At 46.4% G+C, this 23,710-nt stretch overlaps 2 protein-coding genes and 1 long non-coding RNA gene across 6 annotated transcripts in view; 2 read left to right on the forward strand and 1 right to left on the reverse strand.

Annotated features, from left to right (window-relative positions):
- Nucleotides 1-8,443, forward strand: part of LOC102940051 (C-type lectin domain family 2 member D) — a 12,788-nt gene extending 4,345 nt beyond the window's left edge. For 2 of the 4 annotated variants that reach the window (XM_037915125.2, XM_043528309.1), the window contains exons 5-6: nt 167-223; nt 1,555-1,692. In XM_037915125.2, coding sequence (XP_037771053.1) covers nt 167-209 — 43 coding nt within the window. In that variant the 3' untranslated portion in view covers nt 210-223; nt 1,555-1,692. Of the gene's footprint in view, nt 1-166; nt 228-1,554 lie in introns of all 4 variants that reach the window. The other 2 variants (XM_037915127.2, XM_037915120.2) reach the window with 2 other exon arrangements.
- LOC122462892 overlaps nt 1-12,968 on the forward strand; it is a 26,271-nt gene extending 13,303 nt beyond the window's left edge. The window contains exon 3 of the long non-coding RNA XR_006285774.1: nt 10,766-12,968. This is a non-coding gene — a long non-coding RNA (uncharacterized LOC122462892). The remainder of the gene's footprint in view (nt 1-10,765) is intronic.
- LOC102939829 (killer cell lectin-like receptor subfamily F member 1) lies at nt 11,193-22,589 on the reverse strand. The gene is made up of 6 exons (XM_027834491.3): nt 22,308-22,589; nt 18,332-18,430; nt 17,618-17,791; nt 15,390-15,544; nt 14,801-14,913; nt 11,193-11,538 (listed from the first exon to the last, which is right to left on the reverse strand). Exons 1-6 carry the CDS (start codon nt 22,390-22,392, stop codon nt 11,415-11,417), a joined length of 750 nt encoding a protein of 249 aa, XP_027690292.2. The 5' UTR covers nt 22,393-22,589; the 3' UTR covers nt 11,193-11,414.
- Between the last annotated feature and the right edge of the window lie 1,121 nt (nt 22,590-23,710).

Below are 23,710 nucleotides of genomic sequence, written 5' to 3' on the forward strand. Positions count from 1 at the left end.
ATACTAAAAATGTTTTGCAATAATAAGTAGTTTGTGGAAATTGGGGAAAATTGGTGACCCAGCCCAGTGGAGGTTATTGTGCTGATGCATTAAAAGACTCTTCCTTGGACTGCTCTGAGGTATTTATTTCCGGGAAAGGATCTGACCTCTTAATCCCTGTCAGCAGGATGGAAAGAGGGCCCTTGGAAGGCCGGCTGGTGATTACTTAAAACCATCTCAGATTGTGGGTAACTATATCTGGGGTGTCCTAAACTGTGTGTGTGTGCTTAATAGCTAATAAATAGTAGTTAAGAGCACACTTACTGGTATTAATCTTTCATCAGACCAAATTGCTGTGTTCCCATTGGCTTATTCCTGACACCACCTGGCGTGAAACCATTCAGTTACCACTGCTTTGGGTTCTGAAACCGCCCCGTAATACTAACACCCTGAAGACGGTCTTAGGGATAACAAGCATCCTAACCAGCCCTCCATGGAACCAGTTGTGAAACTGGAGGCTCTGTGAGCGGTCCCTGGGGTCTGTCTCTGGACTCCTCCGACTCTTGGGATAGTATGTGAAGGGGTTGGGTGGAGCATGGGACTCTTACTCCTGGGGTTGTGGCTTTGAGATCTGTTGGGCATGGTGGAGGCTGTCATAAAAGGAGTCGAACTTAGCTCAGGAACGAATCCATCTGTCCTGGCATACCTCAGGGGTTGAAACAGATTCTCAGTGCTTGAAGACAGTGGTTCGCAACCAGGGGTACACGTTCCCCTGGGGTACATCAGCTCATCTAGATATTTGCCTAGTTTTACAACAGGCTACAGAAAAAGCACTAGCAAAGTCAGTACAAACTAAAATTTCCTACAGACAATGACTTGTTTATACTGCTCTATAGACTATGCACTGAAACGTAAGTACAATATTTATATGCCAATCAATATTATTTTACATGGTAAAAATTAAAGTAGCAATTATTCAGTAATAATGGCTATGACGCTTCTTTTTGTTTATTTTTATGTCTGATTTTGTAAGCCAAGTAGCTTTGAAGTGAGGTGAAACTTGGGGTATGCCAGACAAATCAGACTTCTGAAAGGGGTATAGAAGTCTGGAAAGGTTGAGAGCCGCAGGTCTAAGAAGCATCCCTGCTGGGGAAGTCCGTGTGTGTGCGCGTGGGCTCCATGTTCAATGCCATGTGGGAATGGTCCCTGGAATCCTTCCTTTTGGGGCACTCTGGCTGGAAATCTGGCTGCAAGAGCCGATCACCGGTCCCAACTGGGGGCAGAAATGACCAGGAATTGGGATTTAAAAAAATCTACCTGGAATAAAAGCTGGGGCTGCCCCTCTACCCCTTTCTCTGCCCTGCTAACCCCAGACTGGCTCTGTTTAATTCCCTCTTTCCCATTTGCTCCCTTTCCTCCAGGGAGGAATTTCAGTGGCCCTCTTTGCTCCTTGTACAATGGGGGCTTGATGGCTAATTGAGGTGTTGCATTAACGTGGAGCACCTCCCTCCCTCTGGGAGGGGCAGGCAATGCCCAGACCCTGCTTGACTCTAGCTTCTGGCTTTTGTGTTACAGGTTTGAAATTAAAGGAGGAGGACATTGTGCATATCTGAGTGATGGATTTGTTGGCTCTTCAAGGTGCTCCTCACTCACAAACTGGATTTGCAGCAAACGTGACGCATATACAGTGGGAAAGGGAACTGCACAGCCTAGGATATGAAAGTTTGAGAATAATCAAAATGTGATCTGGAAAAGCTTGAAGTCCTAGCACCTGTAGACAGACCAGGATGAGTATTTATTCCCTACAGTCTGTTCCCCCGGGGTCTGTCCTGTTTCTGATTGTCAAACAGTGGGGCTTCCATGTTCTTTATAGCTTGATCCAAAGTAGAACAGAGCTGTCGTTTTCTAGGGAAACTTTCCTGAAATTAACTAGCCCTCTTTACTCAGTTCTCCTAGTTATACCCCATGCGTACACAATCTCTAGTGTTTTCCGCATGTCCTGCTCTTGATCAAGCCTCTGCCCCTTAGGAGCACGCTTATAGGTGGCTGTTTTCTGGCGACCCTGGGTTTACCTCCTCACTGGTTTGTAATGTGAAGGCAGAGCTACAGAAGGGAAAGGAAACTGGTGCAGGAATTCATAACAGCAATAATTTTTTTCAAATGGAAATAGGCAGTGGATTAGGTACATCTTCATATACATCTCCTGACCAATCAAACTGGGCATTCATGAGCTTGTGTAACCCCAATCTTATTTTTTCTTTTCCCCTATTTGGATTTTTATGGTGCTGCAACACATGAGCACCCGTCCAACTCTCTCGGGGTCTCTGGCAATCTTTTATAAATACAGTATTAAGTAGACCATCCGTTACCTCCAATCAAATCCAGGAACCCAGTGACCGCATCAATATAACAAATTAGTTTAACTTCCTCCCACTCTTACCCTTCTCCTCCTCTCAGTTCTTCCTCCTATTTATTAAACACACTTGTTGCACTTTTGTTCTACAATTAGATGGTTAGCTACTCGGGGCAGGTTCCTTGTCTTGCTGCAGGTGCAGTGCCCAGCACAATGGGGCCCTGGTCCTGAGTCAGGCCTCAGGACCAACACTGATACTACACCAGTGATGATTTTAGGCCGGTTCTCATTTAATCTTTCCTCTTAAATCAACCCCTCTAGTCTCGCTGGAAGTGCCTTTTGTCTGAGAGTTTTCATGCTCTTGCTCTCCAGGTGTGGGACCAGGTTATCCGTGATGTTTCTGGATTTGCGGAAGACACATGACGTGTGGCTCTTTGAGTAGATGCAGACGTGTGTTCCGAGTAGATCTGCGTGCGCCCAGGAGCCAGAGACTCTTGCCTAGCAGTATCCGTAGAGAGGTGGCTCTTCTGCCTGTAGACCCTCCCCTGGCTATATGAGGCAGCGCTGCCCCAGCCCCCCATCAGTTCCGTCTTACGGCCCATCGGCTGGAGTTAGTCTTGTGCGCTTCTTGCTTTACAACCTCGTGAATTTGTATCTTAGCCTACTCTGTTGCTAAGTTTTAGCCTAGTCTTGGCATCGGTGGTAGTGTTCCCTGGTGGTGTCTTTATCGGGGTTCAAGCATGGCTCTTCATGCGGAGTGGCAATTCCCAACTGTGACCACCACACACGGTGCTTGCTCTGCTTTGGCAAAGCCCACCTTAAGGCATGGTGTTCGGTCTGCAGATCATTCAAGAAGCAGACTTGGGTGGCACAGGACCTTCTCCTTAAGCAGCCCCTGCTTGAGTAGGCCACGAGGCCTGACCCAGTGCCAAGGCTTTCCTTGGGCAGCAGCTTGCCCTCTGGCTCAGAGAGCACTGCTGCCTCCCGTTCCGGGGCAGGGACCTCTCTGAAGAGACACAGGAGCCATTCTCAAGGTTACACTTCAACTACATCCAAAGTTTGTATCCAAGGTGGTCTCTCAGTTTCACTTGAACCAGGTGATGTATTTGCCTGTATTTTTCCCCGAGGTGCATTCTTCCCCCGAACAGCAGCGCCTCTACGCTAGAGGCCGTCTGATCTTCAGTTTTGTGCTTCACCTCACCTATTTGTATCCTAGGAAGGGTCAAGACTGTATACGAGATAGCATCGGCCATGCCTCCTCAACAGATGTGGGTGCATTCGACGAGAACGCAGGCAACATTGGTGGCATTCCTCAATGACATTTCCATATTGGAGATTTGTAGGGCAGCCAGATGGTTGTCCAGGCATACTTTTACAGACCATTATGCGCTCGCTGCTGCTTCCAGAGCCAGCGTTCATGTTGGAAAAGCAGTCCTGCGTTTCTTACTCAGGTAGACTCTGAGGCCTGCCTCCGGATGAGGGTACTGCTGGCTAGTCACCTTCTGGGAATACACATCTGCATCTACTTGAAGAAATAGTTACTTACCGTAACTGGTTCTTCAGGTTGTGATGCAGATATGTACAGGCAGTCCTCAGACTTATGACACCATTGGTTCCTGAAAATTGTGTCTTAAGTCGAAAACGTAACTCGAATTTCCCATAGGAGCAACGTCCGAGAGTCGTAAAGTTGAAACAGGATGTCAATTTATAAATGTCAAGGACTGCCTGTGTCAAGGTTCCTTCCCCACCCTGAACTCTAGGGTACAGATGTGGGGACCTGCATGAAAACCTCCTAAGCTTACTTTTACCAGCTTAGGTTAAAACTTCCCTAAGGTACAAACTATTTTACTTTTTGCCCTTGGACTTTCGCTGCCACCACCAAATGTCTAACCAGTTTTATTTTATTAGGAAAGAGTCCATTTGGAAACGTCTTCCCGCTCCAAAATCCTCACTAAAACCTTGCACCCCCCTTCCTGGGGAAGGTTTGGTAAAAATCCCCACCAATTTGCATAGATGACCACAGACCCAAACCCTTGGATCTTAGAACAATGAAAAAAGCAATCAGTTCTTGAAAAGAAACATTTTAATAGAAAACAGTAAAAAGAATCACCTCTGTAAGATCAGGATGGTAAATACCTTACAGGGTAATTAGATTCAAAACATAGAGAATCCCTCTAGGCAAAACCTGAAGTCACAAAAAGACACACAGACAGGAATATTCATTCTATTCAGCACAACTCAATTTCTCAGCCATTTAAAGAAATCATAATCTAACGCATATCTAGCTAGATTACTTACTAAGTTCTAAGACTCCATTCCTGTTCTCTCCCTGGCAAAAGCATCCCCCAGACAGACACAGACCCTTTGTTCTCCCTCTTCCCAGCTTTTGAAAGTATCTTGTCTCCTCATTGGTCATTTTGGTCAGGTGCCAGCAAGGTTATCCTAGCTTCTTAACCCTTTACAGGTGAAAGGATTTTTCCTCTGGCCAGGAGGGATTTTAAAGGTGTGTACCCTTCCCTTTATATTTATGACAGCCTGTGTTCCCCCAACCCCTCTGCATTGGCATCTCTTCCCATGAGCGTTCAGCCAGAAGGAACTGAGAAGGGTTGGGGCGGCACTGCTTCATATAGCCAGGGAGGGGCTACAGGCACGCGGTGCAAATGCCACTCCTCTACGGGTACTGCTAGGCAAAAGTCTCCAGCTTGCAAGGCGCACGCACACCTACTTGGAATATACGTCTGCATCACATCGTCATTCCTTCTCACCCTGGTTGCGTAACGCAGCTGAACTGTGGTGCTCTTATTGACGGGTATTATCAGTGCCTTAGGGAGGGGACGTGCCAACCGTCTTCTGATTCTGGGAGGATTTTCACTCTGTTCCTCCCCACAACTTGCTCTGTTTGGAATATTGGTGCTTTTTGATCCACTGATCCATCCTCCACATTCCCTTTAGTGGGACCAGTGTATGTTTTGTGATACTTTTACCCATTCATAGATTTTTTTTTTTTTTTTTTTTTCCCCACTATGATCATCTTGTCAGACCTCCTGGAGAACACAGGCCAGAGAACCTTAGCCACTAATTCCTGCATCAAGGCCTCTAACTTCTGTTTGAATTGTAGCATCTCTCTTCTAGAAAGACCAATCCAATCTTGATTTAAAGACTCTTAAATGATGGAGAATTCACCACATTCCTAGGCAAGTTGTTCAAATGGTTAATCAACCTCACTGTTAAAATCTGTATTAATTCACACTTTATTTCTAGTCTGAATTTGTCCAGCTTCAGCTCCCAGCCTTTAGAGTTTGCTCTGCCCTTAGTTGCTAGATTAGAGAGCCCCCTGCTGTCAGAAATCTCCTTAAGGTGGAGGTACCAGTAGATCATAATCCTATTACCTTTGACTCATCTCTTGGATTGAACTGAATAGATTGGGCTGCTGGTGTCTCATAAGGCAGGTTTTCCAGACCTTAAATCATTCTCGTGGCTCTTCTCAGAACTCCTTTCCAACATTCTTGTGTACAATCCTGACCCTTAAACTTTTCAGCTGCCTTTGTGATGAAGTATTACCTGAGCTTTCTATGGTAGAGGGGTATCTAGGGAGTAATGCAGGGTGGTCCATCCCCTCCAAAGCTGTATTCTAATTACTGCCTTGACAATTGCAAATTTGTTGTGCTGTCTGCACTTTGTCTTTCAGTTCTGTTCTTGACCTTCTCCAGTGTGGCTTCTGGTCTTACACTCCATGGAAGTCTCTAATGACACCTTCTTGGCCAGGACTTGTTCTCCATCTTCGTCGTCTTTGACCTCTGGGTGGCTTTTGACATCACTGACCAGTCCCTACTGCTTGATGTTTTATCTTCCTTGGTTCTGGACTGTCATGGTTCTCCTCCAACTTCTCTGATCACTCGTTGTCTCATTTGGTGGGTCTTCCTTTCCCCATTTCTGTGGGTATCCCTCAAGTCTCTGTCCTTGGCTCCCTTCTCTTCTCCTTTATCTTTAGGTGCTCTATCCACAAACATCAGATTCCATCTCTTCCCTCCATCTATTTTTCTTCTCAGCCTTTCTACCATCTCTTGAGGACTGTTCACTCATTTTTAAACTCAACAGGACCAAAACTGAACTCTGTTCTCCCCCTTTTGCCACACCAATCAGGCCCATAACCTGGGTGGTATCTGACTCTGCCCTCTCACTGGACTTGACCATTCAGGCAACTTCTAAACCTTGCCACTTGTATCATACTCCTCTCAAAACTCTGATCTTTCCTCTGACTCCACATGGCCAAAACTCATCCCACCCCTCATCATTTCATGCCCAGGTTACTGCAGCCTCCCCTTCCCTGGCTTTGACTGTAGTAGCTTTCTTCATGTCAAGCTTCAGAAGGCTGTTACTACGATGATCATTATCCATTGCTTTGGCCACAACAGTCCCTGCTGAGTTTCTACACTGGGTTCTCCTTCACCTCATCAGCAAATAGAAGTGTAGGCAATAAAACCTTGGTGGTATTCATAATTTATTTTAATGTAATATTAAGCAAGTGCCTTTATTCAAATTTGAGGAAAAGTATTTTTATATACATAATACTTGGGAGAACCATGTCTATTTTTCATTAAATGAAATATTCAGGTTAATGAAGGACTTCTTAGGAAACTTTTCTGCTTTCTCATAAGTGGCAGGCACAAGAAGAATAATGCTGCTTCTAACTATTTTAATTTAAATGAAACAAGCACAAAGTTTCCTTCCCTTGTCAAATCTTTTTTTTTAAACTTTCCCAATTTTTTAGTAGTTTACATTTTAACACTGTACTGTATTTGCACTGTTGGGGGTTTTTTTGTTTGGTTGGTTTTTTGTTTGTTTTTTTGGGGGGGGTCTCTGCTCCTGCCTGATTGTATACTTTGAGTTCCCAATGAGGTGGGTGGGGGGTTGACTGGTCTGTTCATAACTTGGGGGCTCATAACTCTGAGGTTCTATGTACTATCGCCAATTTAGTAAGATGTTTTAAGTATTCTATGACCTTGCCCTATTTATGTGATCGCTAGTTACTTATTGAAAGAAGCCATTTCAGTATCAAGTATTGTTGTTAATTGAGTAATTATCTGGCAGTGCTTAAGCAACTTTCCTACCTAACTTGCAAGTCAAGAGCCATCTCCCCAAGAATTGTTAAGAGTCAATGCTGTTCTTGAAAACCATTTTAAGCTAAAGTCTTCTTTATAAGAATCCTGTAAGTTTTTAAAAAGACTTACTTCTTAAATCCAAACATCTTTAAATTCTGCTTCAGATATATAAAAAGTAAACTCCTGTGAAGCCCTAATAAAACTAAAGGACTATCCCAGAAAATGGACTACATACCAGAGTTGAAACACTAAACTCCAAAATGTTCTGAGCATTCCCTGCACGAGATCAAAGACCTTTGCACCCTATTGCATAAGCAAACAGAGCTGGCCCTAGTAGCAGGTCATGAAGATCTTAAGCAGGGGTGGTGCTGGGGAAGGGGGCAGGCTTGCAGGGGCTATAGCCACCCCAAAGCTTGCTTTAGCCACCATATAGCAGCTACCACTCTCCAGCAGCCGAGCTCTGCAGGCAGAGCAGACACTACTGGCCTGCCTGGGCAGGGGTGCCCTAGAGCAGCCTCCACTGACACTAGGAAAGGAGAAGAGTGTAAATCTCTCTGCGTTAAGCAAACCTTCTCTGCTCCTGTCTCAGCACTCAGCCAGTTCACCTTGTCTCTTTGTAAGCAAACAGCATCAGGAAGGCAAAACAAAGAAGCTACCCGGCAGCCTTTCACTACAGCGCTACTTTAGCCACCTGCCCTCATTAAGTTTCTTGCATGACAGGTGAGTTTGCCAAAGCACTGCCGAGGAGCTAGATTTTGTGTGTGTGTGTATAATATAATATTTTTTACCCCCTTGGGATTATTGTAATGGGCTATTCCAATGCTATTCAACACTGGAATGGCTGAGATTGTGCTCTAGGAGTCGTACGCTAACCTTGCTAAATGGAGAGAAATAGTAGATTTCTGTTAAAAGCTTTCTGCAGAGACCTAGAGAAGAGATTGTCACTAAAGTAGGAATTGGATGTGTCATTTTGTTTGTTTTTTGTTTAATAAAACATTATTTCTCGTGACTTTTGTTTGTTTTTAATCAGGGTGTCCACTAAGGCAAGACTGAGAACCCTATGTGATTTAACATAGGGTGGAGTCAGCCCTGAATTGTCATTTGAGAGACCGTTACCATTTGGCCCCTACCACGTCTCAATTCCCTGACTAAATGTTAGTAATTTTAGGGATAAAGACATTTGGTGTTCAACAACCCCCCTTCTAACCCATTCAGGCTTCAGGCAGGCCCTTCGTGACTTTAGCTGCAACGTACCCCCATGATCTAGTAACGTATTGTGACACTGACCTCTGCCAGCATTCCCAGCCAGCGTCTCAGGCTGTTCAGAGCTCATTGTCCAGAACACCTTCCTAGCTCTGATCCGTAGGCTGGATTTTAGACCACTAGCTATGATTATTCTTCCTTTACGCTCCTTCCTTTTCTCTAGCTCTAACCCACCTAAACAAACGCTACTGTCCCTCTAACAAAGCCCTACCCCTTCTTCATCAAATTCATTTACTCACCCTTCCTCTGGCTGCATCTTTAGATTTAAGCCATGCTGGACAGGGATAGTTTCCTTTCTGTTTATGCCAGGGCCGTAGCTAGACTAGGAAAATGGGATGGGCCCAGCTTTCAGGTGGGTGGGCAATGATGGGGGCTGCCTCTCCCCATGGGGATTATGGTTTTGTGGGGCCTGGGCCAGGACAAGTGGGGGGGTCCCAACGCCCTGCAGTCCCCACACACTCCTGCTGGGAAAATGGTGTCTGGGTGGGGGGGCTTGCCCTATCTGCCCACCTGGCACTCCCTCTGGGCAGGGTTGGGAGCTTGCCCCACTGTGCTTGCACACTCTGCATTCTCCCCAGGGCATGAGGACTTGCCCCACTCAGCCCATGGGGGAGCTGGCTCCAAGCACAGGAACTTGCTCCACTCTGCCTGCCCGCCTGGGAGCAGGGTCCTGATGCCATTTTGGGGGGCCTGGATGGTAAATGAATGGGCCATGGCCCACTCAGGTCCACCTGTGGCTACACCCCTGGCTTATGCAGTGCTAGTACCCCAGGGCCCCACTTCTCACTGAGGCCTTTGGGTTCCTGTTAGTAAACATTTTATACTAGGCTGGCATCCAGTCTGCCTTACATTTTCATTATCTAGTATGTGTTTGTTTCCTTGTCCAAAGTTCTGTCGTTCTGAGGAACTTGGCCGTAGCCGAACTTGGCCACAAACTTTTAAAGGTTTATTTAGCCTTGTGATTTACCTGGGGATTTACCTACTGGCCCTGGAGGAACACTATGAGGAGACTTTCTCAGATGGCGCAGCCCGAACGCTACAGCCCACGGCCATTTTGGTTTGTCCTCCTCTGCCTTATTTGAGGAGCAGGGTTTGATCATGATCCATTCTGTAATATTCAGCACTACTCCATGGCTTCTTCTAAACCTCTGAACTGGGGAGGCTAGAGCTCAAACACTCTAGGAAGGAAGTGTTTTTAGTTGCTAATATCCCTTGAGTTATAGCCACAACCCGATATCTTGTGTAACTACAAAAGCGTATTTTTGAAGACTCTGATTGTAGGAATATAGGCCCAAGTTGGGTCTGAGTGAAGTACGGTTATTAATTGAGTTTGGCTGTTAGCATTAGCAATAGACCCAAAGCGTGTGACTAAAAGGAATGAACGCAGGTGAAAGGATTGTTTTTGTTAAACTTAGGAGTGACCCTTTGGAATACCAGCGTTATCTTAAAAAGAAAAGGAGTACTTGTGGCACCTTAGAGACTAACCAGTTTATTTGAGCATGAGCTTTTCATGAGCTCACGAAAGCTCATGCTCAAATAAACTGGTTAGTCTCTAAGGTGCCACAAGTACTCCTTTTCTTTTTACGAATACAGACTAACACGGCTGTTACTCTGAAACCAGCGTTATCTTATTTAAGATTTAGGAAATAAAGAAGCCATAGTTAATGGGGCACTGGGTGCGGTAAATAATTGGCTAGAAATGCTTAGCCCAATCCTTAGGAAAAAATGTAGCAAGGTAAGGGGGAAAACCTAGAAGAAAGCAGAATACAGCCCTAAAGTGCAACGGCTCAGGTCCAATAACCAGCAATGACATCACTTGTTTGTTATAGTGTATTTAGGGTGACCAGACAGCAAACGTGAAAAATCAGGACAAGGGTGGGAGGTAATAGGAGCCTATATAAGAAAAAGACCCAAAAATCGGGACTCTCCCTATAAAATCGGGACAGCTGGTCATCCTAAGTGTATTAAACAAGGTTTTCTAGGGTACTTCACCAGAGCTCTTCCTTACCCCTGTGGAGTCAGGCAGGGGAGCTGAAACAAATTGGATGGGAGCCATTGAACCAAGCAGTAAAATCTGCATATAATGAAAAGCAATTCAAGCCAGGGCCTGCCACAGCACTCCTACTTCTAGCACCTATGGGCAGATACCTCCTGGGCCTGAACCTACTGTAAGTATTTTGGCGAGTGCTTAAACAGCAATGGTGCTAGGGCATAGAATATGGGCACATATGCTTATATTTGTACTGATGCAACCCCCACCACTAGTCTTTGGGATGAATAAAGGTGCGTATGCGTGGAAAGTGAGTCAGGGTAACCTTAAACTTATTCGGGAAATTATTTCCAACACTGGACTCAAAGAAATGCAACAGTAAGTGCTAAATGCTCTGGCAGTCTCCGTCTTCATTATGCAAACTTTCAAAATGAAACTTTTCACAACTGTGCACACCCACCTATAGGTGGTGAGAGACTTTTCAGGGAGTCAATCCCAGCTCCTGTTGGGCCAGAGAAATAGAAGTGGACCTAGCAATTAAGGCCCCAATCCTCAAAGTTATTGAGGCTCCTAACTTCCATTGAGGACAACATTTTTCTTTTGAACTTTTTTATTCCAGCTTTGAAATGAAAAAAACAATCCCTTTAACTACTGAACCAGTGACCGATTACAACTAAGCCTGCTTTCTGCTTCATTTCCACAAAGAGGGGGTCATTAATGCCTTTGATTACACCAGGAGAGCTTCCTTCTCACAAATCCATTTAACAACAGCACTGCAGGTTTCAGAATGAATCTGCTTCCCTTTTATCACTCCACAGCTGTTCCTTTCACCAGGGCCGACTACTGGGAACCTGCAGAACATAGGAGAAACTCATCATTTGTGCATTTGAATGTATTAAACAAATCTACGACAGCTCTTTCACTTCAAGGACACACATTGTGATACCTGTCTCTTTCTTCCTTCCCCTCTCTTTTTCCTACAGTGATAGGTGATGAGCTGGTGTATCTCAACAGAAAACACTTGTCTACATTACCAAAACAACAAGGAGTCCGGTGGCACCTTAAAGACTAACAGATTTATTTGGGCATAAGCTTTCATGGGTAAAAAACCCACTTCTTCAGATGCAACAGGTACTATTATCAAACCAGTTACTCCAGTTGACCCGGTTGTGGGTGTAAGTCCTGTGTTAAAGCTACAGCAATCCGCTCTCTTAATACAAACACAAGGAGGACGCAGATTTCTTTCTAAAGACCTTGTATTTCTGCAACCAGAAAGGACCTTCAGCCCAGAGTCATGCCTAAATTGATGGTGGCTAAGCCAAGTTTCTAACGTCATCTGTCCTCTCTTATCCTAGCTGTTAGTTCAAAAAACAACAACAACAACAACAAAAACCCCACTCATCAGCTGAGGATAATTTACTCCAGGGGGAATTCTGCACCACCGCATACACACAGAATTCACATCTCCCGCAGACTTTTTTGCCCCCTACAGAGTATTATATTCTGACAGGGAGGTGCTGCAATCACACCTTTCACCCACCAGGGGCTGCTGTGGCACCAGAAGAGAGGGCATCAGCTCAGGGCTGGAGTACCCAGCTGTGGAGAGGGAGGGGCAGAGGCTGCCTTCCTCATGGTGCCTTGCATGTGGGGCCAGGTAAGGAGGCACAGGGTATGGAGGGGGGTGGTGGACAGCCTGGGGCTGCTGGGAAGTCACACAGACTGGGGTTCAGAAGGGGTAGTGGGGGGAACAGACTGGGGCAGGGGCACAGGAGCTAGTGGGGTGACAACATTGATCTGGGGCTGAATGGGAGTAGGGGTGCAGGGCCACAGGGGTGAGGGGGTGTGGCTGAATGGGCTGGCAGGGACACACTCAGACAGGGGCAGATGTGCCTGACTGAATGGGAGAGGCTAGGGGTCACCCAGGGTCTGCACAGGGGAGGCTCCCCAACTCTCTAACAATCCCTCCCCCTCCCAAAAAATTGTTTCATACTTCTCCCACCCACACCCCACAACCCTCCAGGTTCACTACAGACTACTTCCCTCTTCCCCAGTGCCTCCATTATCCCTGAGTCTCCCAAGCCTTTGCACTACTTCCGAGGGGTGCGGGAAATACATTTATGTATTGTAGTTTAAATTAATTATTACTCAAAACTCTGTATAAATATGCTTAGTAAGGAATTAATTTGTCAAAAAACATTTCCTGAATCTTTTTTGTTGTCTGTATTGTTACAGACATACTTGCTGACAGGTATTTTGAAATAAATGACCAAAACAATTGAAACAGCCGTGATTATATTGTGTTATTTTGACAAATAAAATGTGCAGAATTTTAAAATATTATGTACAGAATTTTTAGTTTTTTGGCACAGAATTCCCCAGGAGTAATAATAGCAATAAATGTGTAATAATTCCCAGACACAAATGACCAGATTAAGCTGGAGTGAAGGTTGAGTGCACACATCAGTAATTTAGAGTGAAATATGTTCGAGGGATTTGCAATTATCCTCAAAATCAGTGTTATAAACCCAGGAAATCCACAATTAAGGTTATATTTAAAAGACCTGTTGAGGCATGGAAATACAGAGTTGGCAAATTAAACAACCTTAACACTGCCCTGCAATGACACCGTGCAAGAACCAGACAATTAAGGTATTTTAGTGTTTGTAGTCCTAGCTTAGATTAATAGAGCATAAGTCTCAAAAGGACCATTAGGATCATCTAGTCTGCATTTCGATGTTCAGAATGACCCATTATGATAATCAAGGCCACATAATAGCACCCAGAGATTCCAGCATCAAGCTCATATTTGGTGGCTAAGCTAACTGGAACTGAAGTTTAAAGACACATTAGATTTTTTTTCCATCCCCCTTTTCCCCCCTTCAGCTTTAAGTTACATTGGGGTCAGCGACTGACACCCTGATTGCCACCCCACCCTTTCCACTGTGCCTGAGCAGAGGTTGAGCTTGGGGGGGAGAGAAGGGGGGAGAATCAAATCCTGAACATTTCAAGTTTTGATCAGATAGTACTTTGACACAGACGCTGTGTGCTGGGAGAAGAATGTACCACTCAGATGCAGGCCCCTTCATGTTCTGAATGCATGATCTAGTTACATTAGTGGGTGTGCTCTCTTAAAATCCTGAAATAGGAGCACATTTGTGTACCTTGTGGAAGCAGGCCATTGAATGATGCGGGGGAGTTTTGGAGTACGCAGCTGAGAGGAGTCTAGGGTTTGTTTGCCCTCACGGGGTGGGGAAAGGCGTGGGCGGTTCTTGCCCACTTGGAGATGTGTAACAGGCAAACGCGTAGTAAATACATGGACGTATAAGGGAGCTTTGCAGAGACTGGTTACCACAATCAGCACCTCCATGAAGCGTGGGCATATGGGCTGTTCCTCAGGCAGACTGAGTAACTCTGAGTCCGATGGCAAGATCCGATCCAGAGAACCTAGGTCACCAGTGATGTGAGCTAACAGCTGAGTTGCAGACACAGAGATGTGAAGTTTTGCGAGGGTACTGGATATGCATGCCCAGAGAATCTGGCCTGTCAAACTTGCGACCAAAGAATGCTCTGGCCAGGTTCTGTTTCGTAACTGGCTGGATGTCAGGTAACAAGGTGAAGTTAGTCAATCGTAGCAAGTGCTGCGTTACAGGAAAGGGGAAGGCTTAGCCGCCTCGCTCTCTGAGTACCACCGTGATAGCTGCAGAAGAAAGAGCTTCGGTCCATAGTTAGCCAAGTAATAGGTGAAACCCACAACTAAGTCATATACCTATATGGTGAGAGCTCTGTGGGGGAGGGTCCCTCTTTGTTATAGGTGTGTGTACAATGCCTGGCACAGTGGATCACCAGTCAGTGGAGCGATCGGCAACTCACACCAGCTGGGGATCTGGCCCCATTGACGCCAGTGGAGTTCCGGCAGATTTGCACCAACTCAAATAGGGCAAAATACATAGTAATACCTCAGAGAAAATTACCTTCCTACTGACCTGTGTCATGACCTTCAATTCCTATTAGTGACAGAGGAGGTAGTGTATCACTTTTTGTCCCTGTCAAATCAGAAAATTAAACTATTTTTTCTAGGGTGATAGAAAATAGTAAAGCCCAGCAAACTCTCACAGCGTTTGATCTAGAAGGGAGTTGTCCACCCAGGTCCACTTCCGCTCTGGGGATGTCACGATGAGTCCCAGCCAAACTGGATTTGTGTCCTGTGTAACACTGGATATGAAATCCTGTGAAGTGTAAAGTAGAAGGGAATAGGTGAACATGCCATAACTTGCTAGAATTCCCTGCATACTCTCTTTGGGCTCTTGATCTTCAGTGGCTATCAGGAGAAACAGTCAGCACTTCTTCCCCTTGAACCTGAGCCAAAGCTACTTCCTTCCAAAGACAGGTCAATGCTGGAGGCAGAGGCACTCACTGGGAACTGGCCATTGGTGTTGGGCTTAGATGCCTGGGAGAAAGGATTGCCCGGTGTGCTGTTTGACCATCTCTGTTCCAGGACTGGTGTTTATGTGTAAATATAGAAAGTAGTCCCAGACTCCATGTCGTTGACTTCTCCTGCACCAGAAATCACCCAACAAGGCCCTGGCATGCTGCTTCTGCTTGGCAGAGGAGCAGCAGTGGTGTTTGAAATAGGGGCAATGCTATTACAACTAGCGACCCATTACCCCAGCTGAAGTTTATGTAAACTTTCCTTTTACTTTACCATCTCATTTTTATCCTGAATCACCAGGAGGTGAGAACTCTTCACTGAGCAATCATCATGGCTCTTGTGCCAAACTCGACTCTCTTTAGATGCCCAGTAGCATTTTCCCCCATGCATGAGCCATTCCGTGGGGCAGAGTCTGCACCTGGAGCCATCTGGAGTGGGGAATGAAGACAGAGATGTCTGTACAGAATCTTCATTTTCAACATTCAATCGAGGCTATTTCTCCTCTAATTTTGTTTAAGGTCAGGCCCAGTATTCACATAGCAGGAAGCACTGCAGCCCAGGGTGGAGGTGCATTGGTAAAGGTGTCAGCCAGCCCCCGGGTACTGGATAATGCCAGATCATGTGTGGAACTGTGTGGGGATCTGGTGCTTTTATCTGAACGTGGAAATCATTAGATCGTGGATGTATTTAAATCAAAGTTATGGACTGTCGGTGAACGTCTCCCCCGTCCACCCGAAGATCATGCAAAATAGGAAACTAAAGCTGTCCAGCAAAAAGCTTGCCATTCCCATTGGCCTTCTTCTGATGCATCTTAAAGGTTGGTGGTGGGGAAGCCTGCTGGAGAGTGATGATCTGCTGGTGTGCAAGAAACACCCTGACAATTGACGGTTGTGTGGAGATACATATACATTTATTCATGCATGTTCCTGGATAACTGCACCCATAAAATCAGGAGAAAAGGCAGCACTGGCCTAGTTTGGACCTCTGTCCAAGCAGAGGTCTTGGGAATCGGGCAATGTTGATTCTAATCCCAGCTTTGACACTGACCCATTGCTTAACCTTGGACAAGTCACTTCATCGTGTGTGCCTCAGTTTCCCCTGCAGTGAAAATGGGATAATGACCTCCAGGGGTTGGGAAGCTGAATCTATTGAGACTGTAAAGCCCTTTGTGATGCTCTGATGCAAGGGGATCTAAATGCTAAACATTAATAAAGATCACATTTTTTGCCTGGGCATGACTTACACTTATTTCTTAAACAATTCTTTTCTGGCACAGCAAAGCCACATTTCTCATTGCGGGCTCTTTACAGACCCTCTCATCTCACATCTTTCGGATGAGTTACGGGAAGGCTGTTCTTTGGGAAATAAAGAGAATCTAGTTTCATGGAGTTCAACTCTTCTCAAACTCACTTGTTAGAAAAATATCGTGTTTCTGGGCTCTCAGCTGCTGCCGTTCCAAACACAGCAGTAGGGCTTGGGGCACTGAAAATTAGCACCTCTGTGTTTTGATCTCATCAGCTCTTCCGGTCTTTCAGAGGGTGAAATCAAAACGAGCTTATTAAATCTTGTTGCCTCTTTTGAACAGTGATGTTGCTATACCAGTTTGGGTAGCTACATTTTCCCCTTCCCTTAATTCCCCCCTGAAATTTCAGTTGGACATTTCTGCCCCGTAGCTATTGTGTACAGTGTTGCTGTGTGCTGCTAAAGAGCCAGAAGGTTTCTCCCCAGAGATGGCTGCATATTGTTGCCAGATGTTTTATGGTAGAGAGATAGCTAAGCCATAGGGCAATCTCTTTCCCCTGCAGGGCACTGGTGTGTATAAGATGGGATATAGGAAAGGGATTAGGGGATCTCTTAACGCAGGGGTCTCAAACGTGTGGCTTGAGGAGTTATTTCCTGCCGTCCACCATAGCTCCCCTCGCCCCCGCCTGCCGCCTTCACCCCCCCTGATCGCGCCACATCCCTGCTCCTCCACCTACCTCCCAGCGCTTCCTGCCACCAAACAGCTGTTTGGCGGCGCTTAGGACTTTCAAGGAGGGAGTGGGGAGGAGCAGGGATGCGGCATGCTCAGGCGAGGAGGTGGAGAAGAGGCGGGGCTGGGGCAGGGATTTGGGGAAGGGGTTGGAATAGGGGCAGGGAGGGGATGGAGTTGGGGTGGGGACTTTGGGGAAGGAGTTGGAATGGGGGCGGGGAAGGGGTGGGAAGAGGCCGGGCAGAGGCGCGGCCTCATGGAAGGGGTGGCGTGGAGGCGGGGCTGAGGGTGGGGGGCTTTTGTATCTTTGTATGAAAAGATATCAGTGATGTGGCCCTCGGGCCAATGTACTAGTCCTCATGTGGCCCTCCTGGTGATTTGAGTTTGAGATCCCTGTCTTAACCCATGGAATGCAAGATTCATAAGCAATAGGATATTTACTGCACATATTGAAGTTACCTATTCTGTGCACCCTGAATTACAAATTCACCACTAGATATCACTGCAGTGCAGAATGAGCTGAGGTTACCTCCGGAGCTGCTGTAGGGAGGTTCACACAGAAATTGTTTCAAGCGAGACAGGAAATCCTCCAGGCCAGTGTCGCACTTCGTTCCATTGGTGGGTCTGTGACTGGCCCCGTCGCTGTGCAGGGTATTCATTGCTGCTCTGGTCCGTTCTTCACAAGGGACTTGTAACTGGAAAACTTCAAAACAGCACCAGCGTCAATGACAAGAGGGACTGGAGAAAACGGAGTGTTTAATGGGGCTGTCACCTTTGAGGAACAAAAACCTGGGACATCCGGGATGATCCTGAGCCCGTATAACTAGACAGCTGGCATTGTGTACTGAGCACCTGGACAGATTTAAAGGGACGATCCTGGGAAAACCTGGCCAGGTGTTACAAACCCTAGTATTAAACCCACTAAATACTGTATCTGTTGAATCTAGGGTAGGGTTAGAGAGCTGGAGTGAGACACAGAACAAATGAGACTCTTTTTCGTCACACATTGTAAGGTGCAGTCCCCTTTTCCCTCCACGTTTAACAGCGACATGGTCTAGGCAGGTCCCAGGAATCTCATGTATCCAGCTCTGATGTACACCTGACGATGAGGGTGTGCCTGGAGTTTTAGTCACAGACACACTGGAAGCAGAAGTGGAATCCTGATGGCGTTGTGGAGGAAGGAGAATTCATGGTGCATTGTTACATACCGGTGCAAAGGGATACATGTCCTGGAACTACTCACCCCGCAGCCCCAGTGCTATGACAGCTGACAGCAGGACAATATTCCCAGCCCATCCGACCCCTAGAGCAATTCGAATCCAGTGGGGACGCTGATGGGAACCTGCAACCATCAATATTTGAAGCACAGTCAACATCCAGGGGAAGGGATAACAAGGAGACATGAGACTCTGCCGTGGAGCCCATGCAGTATCCAGGTACTGTCAGGAGCAGCCGTTTCAGCTGTATAGGGATAACCAGAATAATGTACAGGGAAGCTGAAGCACACAATAATGATACCTATGAGAGAGAGACGGAAGGTGAGGGAACATCGTTTAATGGACCAACTTCTGTTGGTGAGAGACAAGCTTTTGAGATACACCAAGCTCTTCTTCAGAGCGTGTCCCTTCCACCAAGAGAAGTTGGTCCAATAAAAGGTATCACCTCACCCACCTTGTTGTTCCAATATCCTGGGACCAACACGGCTATCCACCACTGCAAACAATAATACGACCTACTGTCATCCAGGTAACTAATTAACAGGCACTCTGACTCACTGACAGTGTTACACAAAGGGGGTGGTGATGGGTATTTGCCCATGTGGCTACACAGTGAATCTGTGCTTCAGTCATCCCAGTTGTGGTATGTGGAAAGCTGTGTTACAATGACAAGCTATCCCTTTAAATCCTCAAGGGTTTTCCTGGTCCTGCTTGCAGGCTTCTGGGCGCTGTAGGGAAATGTGCCATTACAGTCAGTCTGCAGAGAGCCAGCCTTGAGTAAGGTGGAGTGAGCTGTGCTGCTGTGTTTTAGGGAGCAGCCTGCTTTGTCTCTCTCTGTTTTTGGTTCTTGTGCATTCTTATTCTGAATTCTACAAAATAAAGTCGTATGACATTGCAACCTTCCAGCAAGAGTAGTTACGTTTTTATCTAAGTTCTTTTCATGTATGCTGTGAACAACTTGTATAGAAAGCCACTGTGGCTTATGTAGAATTGGCAACTCCACATTTTCAAGGCTGTCTTCCATAGGAACAGGACCAGAGATTTACTTTTCACTTTGAACTAGAGATGGTAGGAATTTTTGTTCAAAACATCTTTTTTTTTTTTTTTTTTTACAAATTTTAAATGAAAGTGTTGGCAAAATTTGTTGCTTCGAAAATGTTTTTTTGATGAAAGGGAAAATGTTTGTTTTTTCCTTCCCTTTACCCTCTCCCCCCACTTCCTTCCCTCCATCCTTTTTTCCCCCCATTTTGCCATTGAAAAGGGGTGGGATCCCCTTTTCAGTGGCAAAATGGGAAAAGCAAAGAAAAAGCAAAAGAGGGGGAAATACTACAAAAAAAGTTTAAAAATTTCAATTCAATATTTTGATGAAAATTTGTAAAAATTAGAAAAATAATGCACCTTCCAAACCAGCAAACAAAAACTTCAAAGAATTTTGTAAAAAAATTGTAGCATTTTCAACCAGCTCTACTTTAAATGAAGCTTGTTTAGTCTTGGGCCTTCCAGCAACGCTTATAATTGCCCTGGCAGAAGTCACAGTGCTCCCAGCATTAAATAATCTGACTTTGAGTAACTTCTGGATAAGTAGACTTCAAGGCCAGGAGGGACACCACTGTGATCTGACCTCCTGTTTCACCCAGGCCAGAGACCTGCCCCAAATGTATTCCTTTTGAACTACATCTTAAAATTGGAGCCCGTAATTCATAAAAGTTGGACGTGTTGGTTTGAATTTTTATTGATACCCAAGTTATTAGTTAATTATTACTAATGTTACAGTAAGATCCAGCCAATATCAGGAGCCCATTTAGAGTCTTATAGTTCATCCATCATCATTGCGCTACACACCACACAAACACAGTACGAGAGCATGTGATCTGACTAGCCTAGGCAAAGAAAGGATTATGATCCTCATGCAAGGATCGTCTTCATTTTCAGTATTTACTCATTTTTCTCTGAAAGTTTCCCAAGTTTTGAAAAAGCCAGGATTCAGGTTGTACCGATTCTCCACCCGACTTTGGCTTTTTTGGGACCCAAGAATTTTTTGCAGAAGAAGTAGAACCGAAACTTAAAATGAAGGGCAGTGGAGGGGGGTGAGGTGGGGGGGGGGGAAAGACTGCACACATTAAGTACTGAGCGCTCCACCGGACCCTGGCCCTTCAGCATAGTCCCACCTACTTCTCCTGCACAGGTTCTGTCTGACAGGGGAAGCAGACGGGTCTCTCTGTCTTGGAGAGCGAGATGGGCAGGGAGCCTGGTCCTGGCAGCCAAGACCAGTCACACAGAACCTCTTCTGACTCCGCACAGAGCCCCCTCCTGACCTCACCCCTTCAGCATGGCCCCAGGAAGCAGCTGGGGCCGTGCTGAAGGGCCGGGATCAGGAGGAGGCTCTGTCTGGCAGGAGGGCCAGTACTTTGTGTGCCCCTCCTGACCCCAGCCCTTCACATTAGCCCTGTCCGCTTCCCCTGAGTAGTGGGGGAACAAGATGAGTAGGATCTCGATAGCTGAGACTACCTGACAGCTACATCATGAGTACCCCCCTTTCCCTGGGCCCCCAAGAGACCAAGACCCCTCTGACCCACCCACTGCCTTTTGTTTTCAGTTTTTGCTGATTTGAACACATTAAAATTTTTTTAGAATAAACACTGATAAATTCCCGGGAAATAGTTTTTAAAAATAAGGGCCTTCGTTTTCATCCCCATGCTACAGCAGGGGAAACTGAGGTGCAGAGATACAGTGATTTGCCCCAAGTTGCCCAGGGACCCAGTGGTACAGCTCGGAATTGAACCCAGCAGAAGGCAAATGTCAGCCACAAGAGCAGTTTTCTCTCTAAAGAATAAAACTAGTATGGATTTTACAGAACAAACCATATAGAGGTCTGCATGGAGAAAAAACAATCCCCTTTTGCCTGTCTTTGAATTGAAAATACAGCTTGTCAATTTACTCCAAACTTTTCAGTGAAAATTCTCCCCTAGCCTCAGAACGACACACATATTTCAATGTCATAGTGATTCCCTTCATACTTCCCAGATCCTCTCCAAAAACAGCAGCATGGTTCCTTAGTTAGAGCGGGCAGACCGGTTTCTTCTTTAGTCATTCAGTGCACTTCTGCCCAGTTCAGCTGGATCTTCCTAAGCCAAGACCTACCCATTAAAGCTGGGTAATTACCTCTCACTTGATGATTCCCTGGTCTGTTCGTTCCCTCGGGGCACCTGACTTTAGCCACTGTCGGAAGACAGGACACTGGGCTAGATGGACCTTTGGTCTGACCCAGTGTGGCCGTTCTTATGTTCTTATTGGTTCAACTTTATTTGGTGGAAGAGACAAGCTTTCGAACTACACAGACCTGAAGGAAAGCTCCGTGTGGCTGGAAAGTTTGTCTCTTCCACCAACCGAAGTTGGTCCAATAAAAGATATTACCCACCCACCTTGTCTATCTCATATCCTGGTACCAACACAGCTGCATCAACACTGCATACCTACGATTCGGGCTAAACAGAGATTTCCCAACTGCTAAGAAAGTTACAAAGGGAGGTGAAGCTCACTCAGAATCAGGCTTGTGCTGAAAACTGCCTTCTGCTTAATGGCTGTATGGAGTCACTGCTGGAGCTCCACTGATTTCAACATCAGCTTGTGAGAAATGTTAGTTATCGTTTGAGGTGTAGGCCCTGAACGGTGCTATGCAGCGTAGTGAACCCTACACCAAGTAATAAGTATTTGCGGGATCAAGTCCCTAGCTGTGACATTGGAAATATAGTATTAAGGGCCAGATTCTGCCACTCTTACTCCCAGGGAGTCATCCACTCACCCTGAGACACTTTCACTCATCTCTTCTGAAATGCAGCATGTAAAGACCCAGGCTGGGACTGTCAAAGCTGTCCAGTGGACTTGGGCGCCCAACTCGCCTAGTAAATTTCAGTTCCCTTGGGTCTCTTTGAAGCCCCAGCCACACCCTGCAATTGCTGCGTTGCAAAAGTGGACGCTCTGGGAGGATGCTCAGTCACTTACCTTGGGGCCCAGCTCCCGGGGGGCGGCCTGGTTGTCTCTGCTTCGGCCGGAGGTTTAATACCATGTAACCCTCTTCATCCTCCATTGGCCAAGCGCGTCCCTGGTTTGATTTCCCAGCAGGTGCTCAGAGCGGGGAAAGGAGGCCCCCCCATGAACTGGCCATCAGACTTGGTCTGTGCAGCTCAGGGCTCCCACGAGCATTGACCGTTCTTCAAGGGAAACCACACAGGAAACGCAGGTATCAAGTGCATGTGTGGTCTTAGCTACATCTCTCTCCTTCACCCTCCCCTGGACTGTACAGGAGACCTGAACTGGTTAGACAGAACGGCTTTGAATAAAAGTGGGTCAGGGCCCCTCGGCTAGCCGTGCTGAACCAGGTTTCAAACCGATGCAAGTTTGCCCTGCGTCTGCACTAGCAGCCTCCTAAATCGTTTCCACTGCAGTGCCTTCTGATTACTGATCCCACTCTTCGCAGCTCATCCCCCAGAAGCAGTGCATTCTGGGAAACTCAGAAACCCCCCAGAGCATTGAGGGGCAGAAGTGGGCGGGGATGTATGGACCTGTATAAATCACTGTTCCATATCCTCAGCTGTGTGTGATCTGCAGAGGATGTGGGTCTGTTACAGCCCCACGTACAGCCCCTGGCTCTCTTCTTCACACTGTAGAGGCTCACACTTCTCGCTCTCAAGCTGCCTGGTTCAATTCCTGCTGGTGCTTGTCACATGCGCCAGCCCGCGTTTTCCAATCCTTTAATCATCCTGGATTGTGGGCACCAGAATTGGACACAGGATCCCAGCAGCAGTCACACCAGTGCCAAATCCAGAGGTAAAATAACCTCCCAGCTCCTACTTGAGATTCCCATTTATACACCCCAGGATCACATTAGCCCTTTTGGCCACAGTGTTGCAGTGGGAGCTCATGTTCAGCTGATCATCTTCCATGACCCCCAAAGTACTCTGTCCTACCGTGCTCACGGGCTTTGTGCTCAGCGTGTCCTGTAGCATATGCGAGAACAGGGTGCTGGCATGCGTGTTAGTGGCAGGCTGGGGCATGGCTCAAAGAGGGCAGAGTTAAGGTTGTGTTGTGGGGTGGGGATTTTCCCTCAGCGTTTATATATCAGTGACCTGCATTTGTTTGCCAGAATAGCTGCATATCACATTGTGTGTTGTTTGACCGACTCGTGCTGCTACAATCCGGCAGGTCAATAGAGAGGTTTTCGGAATTAGTGCTGGCAGTAGGAAGAATTGCAGACAGCCAGAGAGCTCGCTGGAAATTTTTGTAGCCACTTCAGCAAACACATGAGCATGAGCCTGACCCAGGGGCTCTCACAGGAAATTGCCTTTGGTCAAGAAATTGCGTAGCACCCGGGCGGCTTGTTCACACCATCACCACCCTCCGATGCT

The sequence above is a fragment of the Chelonia mydas genome, chromosome 14 (genome assembly GCF_015237465.2).
Source record: "Chelonia mydas isolate rCheMyd1 chromosome 14, rCheMyd1.pri.v2, whole genome shotgun sequence".
In the NCBI taxonomy this organism is placed as follows: Eukaryota; Metazoa; Chordata; order Testudines; family Cheloniidae; genus Chelonia; species Chelonia mydas.